Raw genomic sequence first — 21,184 nt, forward strand, 5'->3', positions numbered from 1 at the left:
ATGAAGTAAGAAAAATATAAATGGAAAATGAAAAGTTACGCATGCCAGATATCTGGAATAAAAATAATAAATGTTGGAATGCCTGGCTAGTCCATCAACATTTGGTAGAAGTATATACTTTTTTTTAGGCAGGGGTATCAAGAGTTACAGACCAAGGTGGGCAGATGGACTTAAAGATACAAACCAGCCATGACCTAATCGAATAGTAGAACAGGCTTGAGGGGCTGAATGGCCTAGGCTTGTTCCTACAGGTTAACATTTCTGGTATAAGGCATCAGAACTGATCAGGATGGAGAAGCCCTTTATGTTACATAGAAAAATTCAGGACAAGAGGAGAGGAGAACAGTATATCTACACAGACGAAAACTGGTTAATGGGTTTGATAACCAAACAGATTTTGCAAAACTGGAAAGGAGTAGGAAGAGTTATACACTATATAAATGTTATCTCAACCAGTGGTCAGGTACACAGACCAAAGACATTGGAAAGGCAGAGGGATGACTCAAACATGGCTGTAAAAATGGAAGGGAAAACAATAAGAAAGAAAATATGGAATAGAGCTAAATCTGAAATGTTTGAAATCAACACAGCCATAGAATGATCAAGAGGAAAATTAGGTGCTGTTCCTGAAGTTTGAGTTGAAATGTTTCTTCATTTTTTAATAGCTTATCCTGGAACTGTGGACTGTCGGACACTAGGAGAGGAAACTGCTTTATACTTAGCAACATGCAAAGGGCACTTGGAGTGTATGACTTATTTACTGGAAGCAGGAGCAGAATGCGACATTACTAGTAAGGCAAAAGAAACTGCGCTCTACAAAGGTAAATTAAAATTGATAAATTGTAACTGCTTGATCTCAGTTAACTAACTGTGCCAAATACATATGTGCCTACATACAGATTGCAGTTGCCAGCATAGTAAATGATCGAGAGTTATATGTATTTGTTAGGAATATACATCACAAATTTGTGTTATATGTATTTGTTAGGAATATACATCACAATCTCTCCATTTCCCACCCTAAAATCACCATCTTGTAGTGTACAGTTTTACAATATGTACAACTGGGGCAGATTAGCAGAATTTTTACACGTAAACTACATAACTATACAATCTGATTTTGAAAAAAAAATCCTAATTTCCTAAATTTAAAGTTACTTCTTTTAATAGCCTGTGAACATAAAAATGTGGAAGCTGTTAAACTTTTGATACAATATCATGCCAATGTGAATCACCGCTGCAACCGTGGATGGACTGCTCTTCATGAGGCTGTGGTACGAAATGATCTGGACATCATCGAAGCTCTCTGCAAAGCTGGTGCTAAGATTGAGGCATCAAATATTTATGGAATCACTCCATTATTTGTTGCAGCACAAAGTGGACAACTGGAAGCTATACGTTTTCTCACAAAGTGTGGTAAGCATGGTTGTTCCTTGACAGTAAATTATTAACAAGTTTCATATTATATAAAAGGCCATTAGATTATGAGGGGTTTTGACAAAGTAAATAAGGAGAATCTGGTAACTGACACTTCTACCACAAAACAAAGGATGCAGATGTAAGGTCATTGGCAAAAAAACCAAAGGCATGATGAGGAGAATTTTCTTGCGCGATGATTTATGATCTGGAATGCACTGCCTGAAAGGGCGGTGGAAGCAGGTTCAATCATAACTTCCAAAAAAGGAATTGGAATTATCCTTAAAGTGAAAAAAATCTAAAGAAAGCTATGTGGAAAAAGCAGTGGAGTTGAACTAATTCAATAGCTCCTTCAAATAGCTGGTACAGGTATGATGGGTTAAATGGCCTTCTGTACTGTATCATTCTATGATTCAGTGATTCGATATACGTGCTGGACCCTGGATAGACACCATGCAAATCCTATATTATTTGCCTATTATCTGGCTTAATGGAGTGCCAGAAGTATTGTGTAGGAAACAGTGGTTGAGAGAAGCTTTGGCCCTGCTCCCTTTTGTAAATGTGGCAGAGTGGCTGTTGGTGACCTCCATCCTTGACTATGTTGGAATATTGGGTTTCAGGCTGGAATCAGGTAATTTGTATGTTGTCAGCACGCACTCACATCAGAATGGACAGTTAACTGCCAAGCAGTGATTGAAATTTAAACCAGGCAACTTGACCCTGATTGGTCAAGTTGATCCCTGAGGGATAAATTTCAAACAATGCTTGGCAGTTAACTGTCAGTCACCATCTCTGGTGCATTCTCCATGGCAACACCTCTACCATTCAGAGTCTGCTTGCCAACCAATCAGCACTCTCTTCTCATACAGTATAAATTGTTGTTTCCCCTTATATTGGTATTCTTCAAAGTGTCCTGATAAGTGCAAGACAAAAGCTTCAACATGTCTCTTTTTTCAGCAATACTCACACTCTGTACTACCAAACGATCATAGGGTTGTGCATGTAGGCAATTGTTGCGAGGAAGCTGGGTAGCCATAGTCAAAATGTTGATTTAGAGCCAATCCTTAACCAAGTGGAAAGTTAGTTGAGTAAGTTTCTTTCATAGGGAAATAGTATAAAGAGCGTGCTGGTGCTAGAGGTGGGGAGTCAGGGCCCATGAATGAGAGGGAAGTGTGTACCTTGCCTTCCTTAGACAGGTCATTGACCTTTTACCAATTTTGGTTTGCAGTCCTGAGGGTGAGGGAGTAATAATAACAAGTATCAACTTGCATTCATGTAGCATCTTTAACATAGTAAAATGCCCCTAGACGTTTCACAAGAGTGTTATCACACAGAATTTAGCAGTGAGCTATATAAATAAATATTAGGCCAGATAACCATTTGGTCAAAGAGGTATGTTTTAAGGAGCACCTTAAAGGAGGAGAAAGAGAGCTATAGAGGTGGAGAGGTGCAGGAAGGGGATTTCAGAATTGATGAACAAGTTAGCTGAAGGCATAGTTGCCAGTAGTGGAGCAATTAAAATTGAGATGCACAAAAGATCAGAATTAACTGAGCACAGACATCCTGGAAGGTTGTAGGGCTGGTAGAGATTAGAGGCAGAGAGGGACAAGGCCATGGAGGGATCTGAAAACAAGGATGAGTATTCTAAAATCAAGGTGCTCCAGATCAGGAACCAACATAGGTCAATGTGCACAGGGTGAAGGGTGAACGTGACTTAGGCCAGGATTTTCTGAACCCGTCATAGCAGGACCTGCCACAGGAGATTCGGCAGCCCAGCCAAGAGTCCATTTCAGCAGGACCAGGCGATCCGGGTGGCAGGGACTTAGACAGCAGAGTTGGGTTAACTGAATTCACCCAGAAGTGAACTTTCTGGGTTGTTTAGTGGCACTCATACCCAGGGGTCTCTAAGCAAAATCTTACCCACTTTGAAAATAATCACTGGTCAAGACCAATTCCAAGACCCGACCCACACATGTTGGCAGCACCCTCTGTTGATGTGATCTTATAGGAGACACCCTCCTAATTGGGCACCCCTGTGTTTGCTGTCTAATTAAGGACAGTGAATATGTCCCTGAGGCTGCAGACCCAGAGGGGCCATAGCCTTGGCTGGATGGCAGCCCCAGGGGGAGAGGTAGGCACTGCCACTGTAGGAGGGGGACTGCAAGGGCATTACCATCTTGAGGCGCTGTCTGAGGATGTTTCCATTTTTCAATCTAGACTGTGGCCACAGCTGCCAGTAACCCTATGGAGTGAAAACCCCGTGAGGGGATGCCCTGCAGCCACAGTTGTGGTCTGCCGATCTTTGTGGCTCCATTAGGGAAGGGGGTGGTGAGTAAGTGTAGGAGGCCTTTGGGCACCTTCTGGGCTTTGACCTCAATGCCTACCCACCTGTCAGGAAGATCTGCCAGCATTCCCAATCTGCCCACATGTGGACACTTATATATTCAAATTGGCTACCTGCCATGCCACGTTGGTAGCCCCTGTCGCTGCCACCTCACATTTGGCAAGATTGGCCTGAGGCTGGAACTCTTCGGCCCAGCGACCGACCTACCTCGGCGAGACCAGAGAGACTACGCTGTCTGTGCTGCCATGATGCAAGGAGGGATTGAATGTCTGAATCAGTGAAATTCTTTCTTGTCCTTCTCTAGCTTGGCACCATGCCCCTGCTGTCCTCTGAGTCTAGGTGGTGTTGGTGTAGTCCTAATTCTATACAAATCACAATAAAAATATTGCTAAACTGCACAGCCAAGTTATTGAAAAGTGAAATGAAAGTTTGTCGTCCCAGTCCACTGCTGAAGAACATAGGCTGAACTGCCTTCTTAAATGCTGCACGGGAGTTTTGATGTAGACCAGCTGCTTACACCTGTTTTGCACGGGTTTTTTATGACAGCCCAGGTCACTGAGCTTTTCCTTGTAGTGCCACCTCATTCCATGTAGCTATTGAGACAATTTCCTAAGGTTTTCTCCAATGAGTACCCAGCAGTTTGTCTCTCCATTGCTACATCCTATGAGTGTCTGAAAGTCAGACTCATTATAAAGAGGAAGAAAAGAAGAACACAAAGCTTCAATGGACTCCCCCCACCATCTTTGGGTCCTGTTCCCCCAGTTGAAGACGTTCTTTAAAATGGTCACCAATTTTCCAATGAGCCACCAACTGATATTTTCACTTCACTCCATTATAAGGTTCATTACTTGCTCATGGCTGAACCATTGAACTTTGCCTCCCTTCAGTGCAGTATTCCCATGATATGTGGGAGTTGTGTTCCAGCAATGTCACTGGATATTTAAATCAGCTGGTCCCTAATTTTTTATGTCGCAGCAGAGGAGTGCATCTTTGGGACAACTGTGCTTGCGTTGTTCCAGATTACACAAACAACCATCACCAGTTGGATTTTCTTTAGGCAAGCCTGATTTCACAGGTATTTTGTCTCTGCGGACACAATGTGCTACATTTTATTGTTCTAGTGGCATGCAGGTGAATTCTGGTCTGTTTTCTCATTTGCCTTGTGCCTTGGAGCTTTCACGGTGCCACTCAGGAGAGGGAAAATGGCAGTATGAATGCCACTGTGACTTTAATTGTGGTGTACAAGGCGAGTTGCCCTGGGATTCCATGGTGCACATTATGCCACCTCAAAGTAGCATTTAGGTCCAAGTGGCTTCAAAAATCTAATTTGAACTCATTGGTAACTCAGAATCACCTCATTAAAGAAGGGATCACTCTAAAAGGAGTGGAGTATTTATAATTCTAGAAAATGGGTATTTTGAGATAGCTTTTGCTTAATGTATTGAATTCTTGTCTTGAACTTCCAAATGGTTAAAAAAGGTGCAATTTTAAAAAAACAGAATTAAAGTTATAAAATAAATAGAACATTTTAAGGAATTGCTACGATTTGTTTCTCAAACATATGTACACTAAGATTAGTAAGGTATTTGACAAGATATTTTCTGTCATGTAAAATTGCTCAATACCTTCTGATAATAGCTCTATATTACAGTATGCTGTGCAATATAACCCTCAGGTGCAAATATCAATACCCAAGCCAGTGATAATGCCTCAGCGTTGTACGAAGCTAGCAAAAACGAGCATGAAGACATCGTGGAGTTTCTTCTTTCACAAAATGCAGATTCAAACAAAGGAAATAAGGATGCCTGGCTGCCCCTTCACATTGCAGCTGCAAGAGGCAATATGGAGTAAGTTGTGAGGGATGTAACTTCCCGAGTTTAAAACGTTACGTAAGTTTCAATAGCCTGGGGTTCAGGCCTCAGACTTAATTTGAACCCTTGCCATGCAAAGGAAATAGCAGTCGAGAAGAACACAGATCACACAAACCAATTTCATTGTTACTGTGTTTTGGGGAGACAAATTAGTATAAGGTCTTATCTTCCAGTCAACAACCTACCCTTAGTATTGTCTATATCACTTACGTATAATGCCAATCAGAGATCATTAGAGGAATCTATTGTTCTAGCTGGTGCACACTTATATCTTTGGGAACTGTGAAAATGCTCTAGCAACATAGTTAAAAACTGCAGGGCACCCCCGTTTTTCCAAGCTTCCAGGTCTCAATACAGTAGATCCTGCAGGGAATTTAACCCTGAGCTAAAATTCAGGTCATTAACTCTGCTTGGTTAATCTTTCTTGAAAGCAAAATTGAGGGTGATTTTAGTTGCATAAGTAGAAAACATTGTCATTTGACAATGCCGAAGGCAAATCCATTAAAGATGGTGAGATCTGTGAATTACTGGAAGAGACACTAAACCTGCACAGCCACAAAACTTCATGGGGATCTGCAAATAAGATTGACTTTCAATGTTGACATGCTTTAAGCAAAGATAGATAATAGGTGAAGTGAAGTCACTTTTCCTGGAGTCTAAACGATAAACAATTAATTAGCTTGTCCAGTCAATCAAAGAACACCACACAACCTTTGTCACCAGTAGAAGACAACTTGTTTCAATCAAGTAAAATAATCCACTGATGTAGGAAAACATGGTATGTTACTTGATTTTGTATTACACAAAAATATGTTGCATGATTGAGTTGTCAGTCTTATAAGTGGTATATTCTATACTCATTCACAGTGAAATAAAACAGTTTAGTGATTCATCTCATTGAGTGTTTGCTCACTCAGCCTTAACACAAAGGATACAAAATCCAGTTCAAATCTCTCAGGTTCTCTTTATTGTGTGAGCAGCTTTAGGACAGTGTGAGTCAACCTGCACAACAGTAATATGCTCAAACCACTTCTGGGAGTTACTGATGCTACTAAACCTGTGAATGCAGACACAAATTAATCACACCAATTGTGTGTTTATACTCATATCTATTGAAAATGTCCCTTTTAAAAGTGCTCGATTTATTCATTACAGACCATTGTCAATGCTTTAACAGTATAACAGTAATGTGAATGTGGTTTACTCTCACTCAGGATAGTTCAGATGCTGCTTCCAGTTACCAGCAAAGTCCGGGTGAGGCGCAGTGGAATTAGCCCCCTTCACCTTGCTGCTCAACACAATCGAAATGATGTTGTTGAAGAACTGATTGAAGCTGGCTACAGTATCCATGCGCTCCTGTCACCTGAAAGATCCCGGCTATTTGAAGATAAACGCACCTCTGTTTTGTACTTTGCTGTTTACAACAACAATACAGAGATCACGGAAATGCTGCTCAAGGCTGGGGCAAATCCTAATGTTGATCTGATAAACCCCATTCTAATCTCTATTCGACATGGCTCCATCAAAAACATACAGCTGCTCATTGACCATGGAGCTAACATCAATGCCTATATTCCAACACACCCCACTTCCTTCCCAGCAACAATCATGTTTTCTATGAAGTACCTCAGTTTGCTAAAGTTAATTATGGATTTTGGTGGTGATGGAGAATCATGTTTTAAGTGCGAATATGGCAATCGTCAACATCCAGAACAAGTGCAGAGAAGAGACAACATACGACTGGAGGATAAAAAGCCCAGAACTGTACAAGTAAGCTCTGAAAATATTATTATTTAAATGATAGAGAAAAAATAAAGTTGTTATTAATTAACATTTTGTACAGACAGGTAATAAGGGTATTTCAGAGGATGCTCACCTCAATAGTGGCTGTGAAAACTGGAGTGGTGCAACATTGCTTCATGGGTGGACTGGAGGCCTAGGAAGGTCAAAAAGAGGTGGAGGTGCGACAGTTGTAAAATGGTCTTCATGGAGCTTTTCCCTTTGAAGGCGATCGATCCCTACCCAGATTTGATTACCTTTGGCTTGGTTAGTCTTGGGGGCCTTGCTAAGACCCTCAATGGAACTAGTGGCAGCTCTCAGCTGGCAAGAGAGCCCAACAGGGTATTATTGACAGAATTCCCAGGTGGGTGGGGTACTCGTCCACATGCCCATCTTGATGGAGAGGAACCGTATGGAAAAATTGTCGATTCACGCACCTCCACTCCAATTGGAACTTGAAGCCGACTTCAAGTTGGATGGAAACTTGGGAGAAGACACAAGTGTTGTCCTAAATTCTGTCCCTTCCCTTCTTCTCCAGCTGTGGGGATTCTGCCCTGTCTACAACCTCGCTGTCATAAGAATTACAGCACCTGTAACACAGAACTAAACCAATCAATTATATATAGAATTTAAATACATGCAGAATTTCTGAATTGCAAATAATGAAAATAGAAAATGCTGGAAATACTGAGCAGATCTGGCAGCACCTATGGAGTGAGAAACAGAGCTAACATTTAAGGTTGATGACCTTTCACCAGTGTTTCCCTGGGGCACCTCATTCAGCCCTTCAGCACACCCTGACATAGTGAAGTAGAAATTGATGTGCATTGCGGCTCTTTTGAGTGCAAAATGGGTGCAAAATACAGCAATTTGTCAATGGGACAAATTGCACCATTCTGCACAGACCTTGGTCCCAAAGCAAAATTCATGGGACCCTTTTAGGTGTCTCAGGTGAATGCCTGAAATGGATTTTGGTCCCCTTAAATATCTAACAACTGTTAAAAGCTGAAAATAAGCCTTGTTATTTTTAGTTTATTTCTAAACCAGTTCCCAATGTTTTCAACCCTTAAGCCAATTTCCTAACCATTTTCAAGGTTTAAACTGAATCTCTACAGTTTTGAACTTAACAAGTAGCTTTTATTTCTGTACAATACTGGCAAAAGTTATTTGAACATCTGGGACACCATACCATTGCACTTTCTACAGTCAGGCAAGATGGTCAGACAGGATCTTTCCCTATGGTGATCCTTGTTTACTGGGTTATTATTGTACAGAATTTTTAAATTTACTCCTGATAATCCATTTCATAGTTGCCTATGACTACCTTAAGGTCGTACAAGTAAATCACATAGGCTCTGAAGATCTCAAGACTTGATTCCAGTGGTTATGTCAAGATTGTGTCCATTGATTTCCTCCAGAATTGACTTTGCTGGAGGTTGCACAGTCAACATAGGGCTGATGGACACCTGTGCTTCTTTGAGTTCATTTGTGGTGCCTGCCTGTGCCTTGCAGTAGGAAAATACAGTGTCCTCCTGGCATTGAGGGGTTAAAGGAGGGGGTTGCCAGGCCGCCCTAAGACACCTTGTACTAGAGAGTCGATCCAGTTTTCTCTTTTTAAATATTTCCTTCTGCCCCTATTTTGTATGCTCGTATCAGAGGTAGGTAGATTCTTGTGGAATTCTAAACACAAACAGACCAGCCATGTTCTCATTGAATGGCGGAGCAGGCTCAAGGGGCCAAATGGCCTATTTCTGCTCCTATTTTGTATGTTTGTATTTACAATTTTTAATCAGCCTAAGCCACTTGTTGAGCTTAATTAACATTCCTCAACCCAATTCAGGTCCCATTCAGTTCCATCTGGAGGCCTGTATACCTCCTCAAACCCAGCATGCCACCCCCCCCCCCCCCCCCCCCCACCATTCCCATGCTAGGTCTTACCTGAGCCAAGGAAGTAGGAACTCCTGTTGTAGGGAAGCAGCACTCTGATAATAATTACCTTCTGAGGATCCCCCAAAATATCCTGGATTTGGTGACTTTCTGATGCGTTTCCACCTTCCGGCCATTTCAGAATTACAGCAGGAATCTGCCACACTTCAAGTAAATTCAAACTGGATTGCCCAGATTGTGAGAAGCATTTCACCCTGGTTAGTTCATCACTCTCTCAACCCAGACTTGATCTCCCCTTGCAGAGATTATGTAGGCCCAGAATAACAAACATTATGATTGCAGGAAACTCCATGCTGTTTTTTAATAGCTGCAAAGTTACAAGTTTCTGCATCTAGTGCAGTGTCTCATTCAGCAGCACTCCCAATTTCCCGGACATTCAATTCATTGGCCCAGGAGCAGCATGAATCAGACAGCTGTACCCGATTCTCCAATCTCTATCCCTGTCCAGTAAAAAATCTTTTTTTTTAATTCACTCATGGAATGTGGGCATTGCTGGCTAGGCCAGCATTTATTGCCCAACCCTAATTGCCCTTGAGAAGGTGGTGGTGAGCTGCCTTCTTGAATCGCTGCAGTCTATGTGGTGTAGGTACACCCACAGTGCTGTTAGAGAGGGGGTTCCAGGATTTTGACCCAGCGACAGTGCAGGAACGGCAATATATTTCCAAGTCAGGATGGTGAGTGACTTGGAGGGGAACTTCCAGGTGGTGGTGTTCCCATGCATCTGCTGCCCTTTTCCTTCTAGATGGTAGCGGTTGTGGGCTTGGAAGGTGAAGAAGCTTGGTGAGTTTCTGCAGTGCATCTTGTGCATGGTACACACTGCTGCCACTGTACTTAGATGGTGGAGGGAGTGAATGTTTGTGGATGAGGTGTCAATCAAACAGGCTGCTTTGTCCTGGATGGTGTCAAACTTCTTGAGTGTTGATGGAACTGCACTCATACAGGCAAGTGAAAAGTATTCCATCACACTCCTGACTTGTGCCTTGTAGATTATAGACAGGCTTTGAGGAGTCAGGAGATGAGTTACTCGCTGCAGGATTCCTAGCCTCTGACCTGCTCTTGTAGCCACAGTATTTATATGGCTTGCCCAGTTCAGTTTCTGGTCAATGTTAACTCCCAGGATGTTGGTAGTGGAGGATTCAGTGATGGCAATGCCATTAAATGTCAAGGTTTCTCTCTTGTTGGAGATGGTCATTACCTGGCACTTGTGTGGCGTGAATGTTATTTGCCATTTGTCAGCCCAAGCCTGCATATTGCCCAGGTCTTGCTACATCTGTACTTGGATTGGAGTGTCAACATTGTCAGGGTATGATTAACCAGGTCTATTTTCACAACCAATCAGATTTTAAGCAAATAATAACTATATATTGACACTTGATATTTTCTTACAATTTAACAGCACCAATATTAGGACCAATAGCAGGCAATTGCTACAGGCATAGGGCAATATTGACATACCCCAAGGTCCATTAGAGTTAAGTGCTCTCACAGTTTTTCATCAGAAAAATAAAATGTCTTAGAATTAAACCAACAGAAGCCTGAATATTGGTGTAGTGAAATGCAATCAGTTCATTGGAATTGTGAACTTAGTTGCTGCCCAAATGACAAGTTAAAGGATGGCTGCCTTTACTGCTAAAACGCTAAAACTATAAGTTTTCAACCAAAAATTGTTTGAAGTAGAAATCTTGACTTAATACCATTGACCAGCGTCTTTACTGAGCAGCCACTGTCAAACTTGTTGATCATTTACATTCTACCCAAATCCTTTTGCCAACTAAGTGACTCCCTCTGCTGGATTTACAAATGTAACTGGATATCATTTTAAACACCATAAAAGGATCATTTGTTTATCCACGCAAAAATCTGGGGGACATCATTCTGTGAATTAAACAAGTACAATGATTGAATTACCTTTAATAATTTGAAACATTTAAAAATAGCATTATGTGAAACCCTACCAAATATTCCTCTAGCCTTTCATTTTTTGCTGCTTCTAAGCAACAAGCTCTCACTCATTTTAAAGTTGACTTCAAAATTTTGAATCCCCGCTTTCAAATTGCTCCTCTGTTTCCCCATTTTATCCACTGCATTGTTAATATCCCCATGTACCCTCTGTTCCTCTAAAATTGGCTACTCACGTTTCCCTTCCTCTACTCCATCTTTCCGGCTAATCACTCAGCCACTCTGTTTCTGTTCTTTGGAATTCCCAGCCTAGATTTCTTCTGCTTTCTCATTTCCTTCCCTTCTTTCCAAAGTCTGCTCAAAATCTCTCTCTTTGAGCGTGCCCTCTCCACTTTCCCTTTATCTGGCTCGCTTGGTGCACTCTTTTTTTTGCCTTTTGGGATGTAAGACAAAAGGGAAATGTCTTCCTGAACACAAGATAATGTAAATGGTCACTGATATGTATTTTCTTGCAGATAGTGTCAAGACTTTTAGCTATTGAGTATTGTCATGGCAACCTGCTATTCAGTGGACTCTGTTTGTATATATCTATACTATACTCATTCCCAAGATATTGCCGCAGGATTTCCTTAGGGCATTGTCCTAGGCCCAACCATCTTTATCAAGGACTTTCCCCCCATCATAAGGTCAGAAGTGGGGTTGTTTGCTGATGATTGCACAGTTTTCAGTGCCATTCACAAATTGTCAGATATGAAGCAGCATGTGTTTGCTTGCACTAAGTCCTAGACAACATTCAAGCTTGACCATTGATCAGAAACTTAACTGGACCAGCCATATAAATACTGTGGCGATGAGAACAGGTCAGGGGCTAGGAATTCTGAGGTGATTAACTCCCCAGAGCTTGTCCAACATTGATAAGGCCATCATATTCCATATGATGGAATGCTCTCCACTTGCCTGGATGTGTGCAACTCTGATAACACTCAAGAAGCTCAAAACCATCCAGGAAAAGCATCTCTTTTGATTATCCACCACCTTAAACATTCACTTCATCCATCACTGGTGCAGCATGGCATCAGGGTGTACCGTCTACAAGATGCACTGCAGTAATGCACCAAGGCTTCTTCAATAGCACTTCCAAACCTACAGCCTCTACCACCTGGAAGGACAAGGGCATTAAACACATGGAAAAACCACCATCTGCAAGTTCCCCCTCAAATCGCACACTGTCCTGACTTGGAAGTACATCGCCGTTCCTTCACTGTTACTGGGACAAAATCCTGGAACTCAACACTGTGGGCTTGGCTTCACCACATGGACTGTAGCAGTTCGAGAAGGTAGCTCATCATCACTTACTCAAGAGCAGTTAGGATGGGCAATAAATGCTGGCCTTGCCAGTGATCCTCACATACCACAAATGAATAAACTAAAAGCACACAAATGGTTTGAAAGACTTTTAGTCCCAGTAGGGGAGTTCCCATTAAACAGATTTTTTTTCTCTTCATTAAAATGTTTTTGACTTGGTAACTTCCATGGAAACAATCAAGAATGTTAACTTGATTGGTATCATCTAATATTCCACAGCAGTGACCGATGAGAAATATCCTTCCAAGGGATTATTATTGTTGGTGAATTCTGTTAATGTTCTACGGAAATGTACCATTTTGTCTAGAAACTGTATGTCGATTAAAATGTTCCAAATAACCATAAGATCTCACAAATTATTGAATCTCTCAGATCAGTGATGTGCAGCATGATAAAATGTTGGATCATGACATGGGCCATCACAAAATATTCAACCACGATATAGGCATTGCAGCTTGTCTGACAGGTGTTAGGGCCTCAAGAAATATTGGATAGTAATATAGGGCCTCAAAATATTGGATATTAAAATAGTTCCTTACAGCATATTAAACCTTGATACAGGGTCACATAGAATATTGAAGTAGAGCCTCACAGAATATTAGATGGCGATATATGGGGCCAGATAGTCAAATGCCCATCTGGTCAGGACACACTCCAGACACCATTTGAAAATTACAGTCCTGGAGGTCATCTAAAGATCCCAATGATGCAGGGACAGTTTCAAACTTTTAAAGCCCTGCTGTAGGGGAGGAAACAGGGAACCTGCTCGCTGCCAATTAATGACCCATTAAGCTCATTTAAGAGCTTGTTAGGGCTTCAGGAATTTGACTTTTGAAGCTTATTTTGGCAAGCAGTCTGGTGCACATTAGTAGACAGTAGTCATATTCACAGCGGGTCCAAAGAAAAATTCGTCATGTGCCAGGCTATCAGGTAATCTGTGCAGGAATGTGTACATTAGCTTGGCTTGGCCTGGTCACCCTTTTGAGCAATCATTTATCCTCCAGAGCCTTCTGATGAGCTGCCTGTGCCATTTGGCCATCTTCCTTTGCTGCTACATCCAAACATATGAATTAGGAGCAGGAGTAGGCCACTCAGCCCTTCGAGCCTGCTCCTCCATTCAATAAAATCATGGCTGATATGATTGTAACCTCAACTCCACATTCCCGCCTACCCCCAATAACCTTTCGCCGCCTTGTTTAACGAGAATTTATCTACCTCCACCATAAAAATAATCAAAGAAAATCTTCAAAAATATTCTGCTGGCACCAGAGAGCCAGCTCCCACCTCCTGGAGGCACTTGGCGCCAACTGGGTGCCGAGCTCGCCTCCTGCCCAATTGTGCCATTTTTATGTAAAAATAGCATCAGGTGACCAACTCACTTGAAGTGCAGAGTTAGGACCCGGAATCCCTCCTGGTGTCATTTTCCCGACTCAGTTTTGAAATTCAAGCCCATGGTTTCAAGGAATATTGAATAAGGATTTTAGGAACTTGGGGAGATTGGATCATTCTTCAGAGCTCCACAGGATGTTGGATAGTGATGTTGGACCTGATGAGAATGTTGTATAGGCATATAGGGCCTCACAAAGTATTGAACAGTGATTTAGGCTTTAATAAGATAACGGATTAACTTATTATTGTGTCAGCAGTGGTTCAGTTGGTAGTGTTCTTGCCTCCAAGTCCGTAGCTTCTGGGTTCAAGACCCATTCCAGCACTTGAGTAGAAAAGACAATGCTAACACTCCAGTGTCACACTGAGGGTGTGCTGCACTGTCAGGGGTGCCATCTTTTAGATGAGATGTTAAGGCTTCATCTGCCTGTTCTGGTGGATGCAAAAAAATACTAAATCTCATGGCACCATTTTGAAGGAGGAACGGAAGTTATCACCGGCGTCCTGGCCAATATTTATCTCTCAATCACCACCACAAAAACAGATTATCTGGTTGTTATCATCTTGTGGGAGTTTGCTGTGCACAAGATTAGCTGCTGCATTTCCTACAATACCACAGTGATTACACTTCAAAAGTACTTCACTGGCTGTAAAATGCCATGAGAGATAAATATAAATGCAAACCTTTCATCGTGTAAGAAGATACAGCCTCACAGATCATCAGAAAATGATTTAGAACTTATAAAGTGTATGTGACATATTATATGTTAATGATAGAAAGCACAGGTCTTTAACTAATCCATATAGAGATCATGCCAATCTGTGTCAGAATGAACACCAACACCTGCAATATTTGGGTAACCCAGGTTTGACCTCTCAACCCCAAGGTAGTATCACAAAATTAAACAATTTGATGTAATGTTAACATATCTCAAACTAATTATTCCTGTAACATTGCACAGGAACAATGTATTTGTCTTATTTGTCTTGTGATCCTGTTTTCAGTTTTGTGAAATGGTGTCTACGCCTGGAATCTACAGATGGGCTGGACCAATCATTGATGTCTTACTCGACTATGTCGGTAATGTGAATCTCTGCAGTAAATTGAAGGAACATCTAGACAGTTATGAGGAATGGGCAAATATCAAAGCAAAATCAGGCAAGTATATACAAATAAATTTGAAATCTCAGAATTACTCGGTTGATCGGTTATAGCTTGATTTGTAAACAGTGTAAAATTAAGTGTTATTTTTATTTACTCAATTGTTAGCAAGTAACCAGATGTTTTAGTGAAGAAGAACATTTTAGGGATGCTCCTCCATACTGGAACAAAATCTTTTCCACAGTATTTCCAATGGTTGGCACCCAATTGACAATAATTCTTTTCCAGTGGAAGGGATCGAAAAACAGGGCTTGGGGCGGATTTTCCGGCCCCGACACTGGTGGGCATCGTCACGGGCAGGATGGGAAAATTCCCATCCCACCCACGACAATGCCCGGGTGTCAGGGCTGGAAAACCCCACCCAATAACTTGGCCCAAGGTACTATCTGGTGTCGAATGCTGGGCAACATCAGAGACCCTTTCCTGCCCACTGTCATTGAATACTATGTGATGCAGAGAGGAAAAATAACAAAAGAATGGATGGCAAGTATAGCTAATTTCGCGACAATAATACATTGTATTTATATAATGCCTTTAGCATAGTAAAATACTCTAAGGCGTTTCACAGGAGCATTATCAAACAAATTATAACACGAAGCCACCAAAGGACATATTAGGGCAGATAACCAAAACTTGGTCAAAGAGCTAGATTCTAAGCAGCATCTTAAAAGAGGAAAGAAAGAAAGACAGTTGGAGAGGTTTGAGGTCACGGAGTGGGGGTGGGGGGTTGGGGAGGGGTGTGGGGGGGTGGGGGGGGGGGGGGGGGGGGGGGGGGGGGGTGGGGGGGGTGAGTGGTGGGGGTGGATGGTGGCTGGGGGTAAATTCCGGAACTTAAAGCCTTGGTAGCTGAAGGCCTGGCCTTCAGTGGGGGATTTATTAAAATTTGGGATTCTTAAGAGGCCAGAATTGGAGGAGTGCAGATATCTCGGAGGGCTGTGGGGCTGGAGAAAATTACAGAGATGGTGAGGGGCAAGGCGATGGAGAGATTTGAGAACAATGATGAGCATTTTAAAATTGAAGCATTGATTAACCAGAAATCAATGTCTTTGCTATCGGCTGTCCCTTGATTTGAGGATGACATCTCAGTCGCAAGTTTCTGCCATGGGTCTTCACGTGGCTGAAGAGGCCAATTCTCGACCCACAGATCTTTGGGCACATGGGGCAGGATATCCTACGGGGTGGGTTCTGAAGTGCAGGAAGTGCAGGATTTGCTTCCTTTTCTTTCCTTCTTTGCTGCCGCTCTACCTCATAATTAAGATATTGTGACTCAAAGCATGATGCAGCTTACTGAGCAAGTTGTCACAACTTTAAACGATTGGTAGCAAGCTCCTCCCAATCGTTAATGTCAATGTTGCCAGGTTTCATGGAGAGCTTCAGAATGTCTTTGAAGCATTTTCCTTGTCTACCCCTGGAATATTAGCCATTTGAGAATTGAGAAAACAGGACTTGGTGGGGGAGAGACTTTTCAGCCATCTGGACACAGTATGCAGTCCATTGAAGTTGATTTTTCAGAATTTTTGCTTGAATGCTTGCGGAGTTGGCTTGTAGAAGGACACTAGCTTTTGTTCGATGGAACCAATGTAGGTCAGCAAGCAAAGGGGTGATGGGTGAACTTAATTTAGTGCTAGTTAGGACATGGGCAGCAGAGTTTTGGATAACCTCAAGCTTATGGAGGTTAGAATGTGGGAGGCAAGCCAAGACTATGTTGGAAAAGTATAGTTTAGAGGTAGCAAAGGCATAGGTGAAGATTTGAGCAACAGATCAGCTGAGGAAGGTGATCTTACAGAAATGGAAATAGACAGTCTTCATGATGGAATAGTAGGTAGTCAGAATCATAACTTGGGGTGCAATCTGAACCAAGGTTGCAAAGAGGCTGGTTCAGACTTAAAACAGTTGCCAGGAAGAGGGATGGAGCCAATAGCTAGCAAAAAGAGTTTGTGACAGGATCCAAAGACAAGACTTTGGTCTTCCCAATATTTAGTTGGAGGAGCTATCTGCTTATGGAGTACTGGCTATTGGACAATTTAGAGACAGTGCAGGGGTTGAGGTTGGTGATGGTGAGGTAGAGCTGGATGCCATTGTGTACATGTAGAAACAGACACCACATGTTTGGATGATGTCGCTGAGGGGCAGCATGCAGATGAAAATAGGAGGATAAATCCTGAGGAGATTCCAGAGGTAACAGTGTGGGAATGGGAAGAAAATCCATTGCAGGTGATTCTTTGGCTATGACTCGATAAATAAGGATGGAACCAGGTGGGAGGAGTCCCACCCAGCTGGATGACAGTGAAGAGACATTGGAGGAGGATGAGGATGGTGCGGTCAACCATACAAGAGGCTGCAGACAGGTTGAGAAAGGAGAGGAGAGATAGTTTACCAGTGTCACAGTCACACAAGATGTCATTTGTGACTTTGAGACCGATCAAGGCTGTTTCAGTACTTTGGCATGGGTGAATAATCATGGAGTTCGAGGAAAGATGAGAACAGATTTGAGAGGTGACAGCGCATTCAAGGGCATTGGAATGTTAGTTTGCAAGGATACAGGAGCTGAGTGTTTTTTTTAAGGAGCTGATGATGACGGAAGATTTGAAAGGAGTGGGGAGAAAGCTAGGTTTTACCATAAAATTCAGCTGCTATTTTAATGTTATTTTTCTAAGAAACTCAATTTATTTTCCCATTCCCTGGCTCATCAAGCCATGATGTAATTATGGGTGAGGTAGCACTCTGGAGGAGAACAGCCAGTACAACTAGTGGCTTCAATTCAATATCTAACAACTTGTTGTGAAAGTGGAGACCGTGTGCTAAATAAAGCTACTGGCTATTGCCTCATGGTTTAATCAGTGGTGTATTTTATATATATCAGAACAGAACCTGCTAGAGAACACACTGTAGCAACATTTAAGGTGACTGTTTACATAAGGCAAGTCAATAACTTTTTTTTCCTTTCATTGGATGTGGGCGTCGCTGGCAAGGCCAGCATTTGTTGCCCATCACTAAATGCCCTTTAATTGAGTTGAATTCAGAGGGCAGTTAAGAGTCAACCACATTGCTGTGGATCTGGAGTCACATGTAGGCCAGACCAGGTAAGGATGGCAGATTTTCTTCCCTAAAGGGCATTAGTGAACCAGATGGGTTTTTACAACAATTGATGATCACCATAACTGATGTCTAGCTTTATAATTCCAGATTTATTAATTTAAATTAAATTCAACTAACTTCTATGTTGGGACATGAACTCATGTCCCCAGGGTGTTTGTTTGGACTTCTGGATTTTTAGTCGAGTGACATTACGACTAGACCACCGTCACCCCACAGGGTGTTACAATATAAGCTTGGCTCTTTACCATTCTTAGCGATACTCCTAATGGTAGATAAGCTTGTGTAGTTTCACAGCCGACGAAAGAGCAGGAGCAACAAACTTTTAGCAGTGAAAAACTGAATTGGCTGTATTTATCAGTGTTTTCAAACTAGCTGGTAAAATAAGCTTCCCATTTGTAAAATTTCAGAGACTTGTAAACAATGAAATCTAATACCACAGTTGGCATTAGTTCTGCAAGATGACTATTGCCCACTGTCTTAATTTCATTATGTGTTATTTTACATATTTTTAGGTACTGAAAATAGCTTTGTATTGAATGGGGATTTTGTGCATGAAATGTTATTTATAATTAATTTGTTTAAAGCAATAATTTTCTAAGGCTAGCCTTTCCATGCTATATGAAGCATTAAAATGCTTGCTCAAAATTCTTTTCTCTGCCGTTTTAATAGAAGAGTTTACTCATTGGTGATAAACAGGTTAACAACTCTGTTTAAAATTACTCAGTGAAGAACTGGCAAATTTGCATCCCTCCAACTAAGATTCTATTACAGTCTATCTTAATGTTGCATATACTCATTTGCTTGAGAAAGGAGACAAAGAGTTTTCGACAGCAGTTATGTTGTCACAATAGTCAATGTTTCTATTGCTTATCATATTTTCATTTCAATCTTTATATAGAACCTCCAAGATCTCTTATCCATCTTTGCAGAATTAAAGTTCGAAAGCTTTTGGGACATCAGAGATTAAAACTTATTGAAGTGTTACCACTACCTGGCAGGCTGAAAAGATACTTGGAGTATAACTGTCCAGATGATTTCATGTAAACTTAGCAATTGATAGAAACCACACAAACTACAAGAAAAGCAATTGCGTATCACAGAGTGCAGATAACTGCAAATTTTTATGATATAAATAAGAAAGTAACGCTTCACGGGATAACAAGCTTGGAGTTAAAAGATCCGCAAACTAATCGTGGACAGATTTCAGGTGGACTACAATTGAATGAGAAAGCACTGGAAAGTTGGAAAATAAATCAGGGTCTTTGGATTTAATTGGTTCCAAGTAGAGGAACCTAAAATTGGTGTGCTGAACAGAAACATTTAGAAATGCACAGCGCGTTAGTCAACAATCGAAATGAGAAAGGGTACCTGAAGCTTCGTGTATATGAGCCCTGATGAAAGGCCCACTCGAAATATCAGCTTCTTTCTCCGCTTTCAAATGCTGCCTGACCTGTTGTGCATTTCTAGTGGTTTGTGCTTTCATTTCAGATTTCCAGTGCTCACAGTTTTTCTTTTTGTCTCTTAAATGTTGGCATTTTAATCTGCACATAAACAATGTAGAAAATGTACCAAAGTTCATATCGGAAATAACCTGTTGCATCAACATGTAAGATAAAGATTTTGTAACCGTCTTTCCACAAAGGAACAGCGAAGAAACTGATTGCTCCATTTTTCTGCAGCTCAGGCAAACTTTTGCAATGGAACTTAGCTTCAGTTTGCATCTTGCCATGAAAACATACTAGCCATGATAAGCTCAAAGCTATTTATAATCAAAATGTTGATAGAAGTTTGATACAGTTAATTTTTGTGTTTTATTTTAATATAATAAACATTAACCTATAAACTATTGACTTGCAGCAAAACATGACTAATTATCATGGATTTCTTGATTAATGCGGTTTGTTGCATGGAACATCACAGCAGCTGAAGAGCAATTAATATTGTTGGTTTTTATTGCACTGATAGCAAATAGCTGTTGCAATACCTTCAAAAATGTTCAACTCTTGGGGCAGCATCTTCCGGTCGGTGAGCGGGGGTGGGGCCCGCTCACCGATGCGTAAAATGACGCAGGGATACGTCGGGCGTGCGTCTGACTTGGTTGCACACCTGCTGAACTATCAACGGCCTATTAAGGCCATTAAAAACTAATTAAGATGATTAATGGACCTGCCCATTCAACCTTAAGGTTGGCGGGCAGGCTGGGAGCCCTGGCGGGCTTTGGAAAAAACATGAAACCTCATCCACAGGCAGGATGGGGTTTCATGAGGGTATTTAAATTTTTATGACGTGTTTCAATAAAAGTTATGGACATGTCCCGACTCATGTGACAGTGTCACATGAGGGGACATGGAAAAGAATTTTTTTTATCACCTTTAGTTAAAGTTTTAAATCAGAGCTGATCTCCCTGAGGCAGCACTTTGCGCAGTCCCAGCACAATCCCCCCCCCCCCCCCCGCCCCATCCGCACAGGGAGCGCACAGCGCTTCTTGGTGGATGGCACACTGGGTGGGCCTTAGTTGGTCCACCCACTTAAAATGGCAGTGCCACCCCCAACCGGGGGCGCCAATCGGAAGCTGCCCGCCCATGCCCGCTCCCTCACTTCCCTCCCCCCCCCCCCAAACAGGGGGAAAATGTTGCCCTTGAAGTGTTAAGTGTACCATTATAGGATTGAGCCATATAGACTGAGCAAGTCCTAATTTCATGTCACCGTCTGTGCTGAGTTACTTGATCTAACCCAAGACAGCAGTTAGAATATAGGAACAGGAATAGGCCATTCAGCCCCTTGAGCCTGTTCCATCATTCAGTTAGGTTATGGCTGAGTTTTACCTCAACTCCATTTACCCACCTTTGCTCCATATCCCTTGATACCTTTAACTAACAAAAATCTATTGAACTTAAAAATGTTAAGTGACCAAGC

The 21,184-nt window shown here is 41.8% G+C and overlaps 1 protein-coding gene across 4 annotated transcripts in view; it reads left to right on the plus strand.

The window, feature by feature from the left end:
• The window catches only part of asb2a.1 (ankyrin repeat and SOCS box containing 2a, tandem duplicate 1), a 33,548-nt gene that overhangs the window by 6,462 nt on the left and 5,902 nt on the right, over window positions 1-21,184 (plus strand). For 2 of the 4 annotated variants that reach the window (XM_078562200.1, XM_078562197.1), the window contains 6 exons: window positions 666-821; window positions 1,171-1,416; window positions 5,436-5,607; window positions 6,846-7,401; window positions 15,013-15,166; window positions 19,167-20,118. In XM_078562200.1, coding sequence (XP_078418326.1) covers window positions 666-821; window positions 1,171-1,416; window positions 5,436-5,607; window positions 6,846-7,401; window positions 15,013-15,166; window positions 19,167-19,312 — 1,430 coding nt within the window. In that variant the 3' untranslated portion in view covers window positions 19,313-20,118. Of the gene's footprint in view, window positions 1-665; window positions 822-1,170; window positions 1,417-5,435; window positions 5,608-6,845; window positions 7,402-15,012; window positions 15,167-18,192; window positions 18,253-19,166; window positions 20,119-21,184 lie in introns of those variants that run through there. The other 2 variants (XM_078562199.1, XM_078562198.1) reach the window with 2 other exon arrangements.

Source organism: Cetorhinus maximus, chromosome 18 (assembly GCF_964194155.1).
Source record: "Cetorhinus maximus chromosome 18, sCetMax3.hap1.1, whole genome shotgun sequence".
NCBI lineage: Eukaryota > Metazoa > Chordata > Chondrichthyes > Lamniformes > Cetorhinidae > Cetorhinus > Cetorhinus maximus.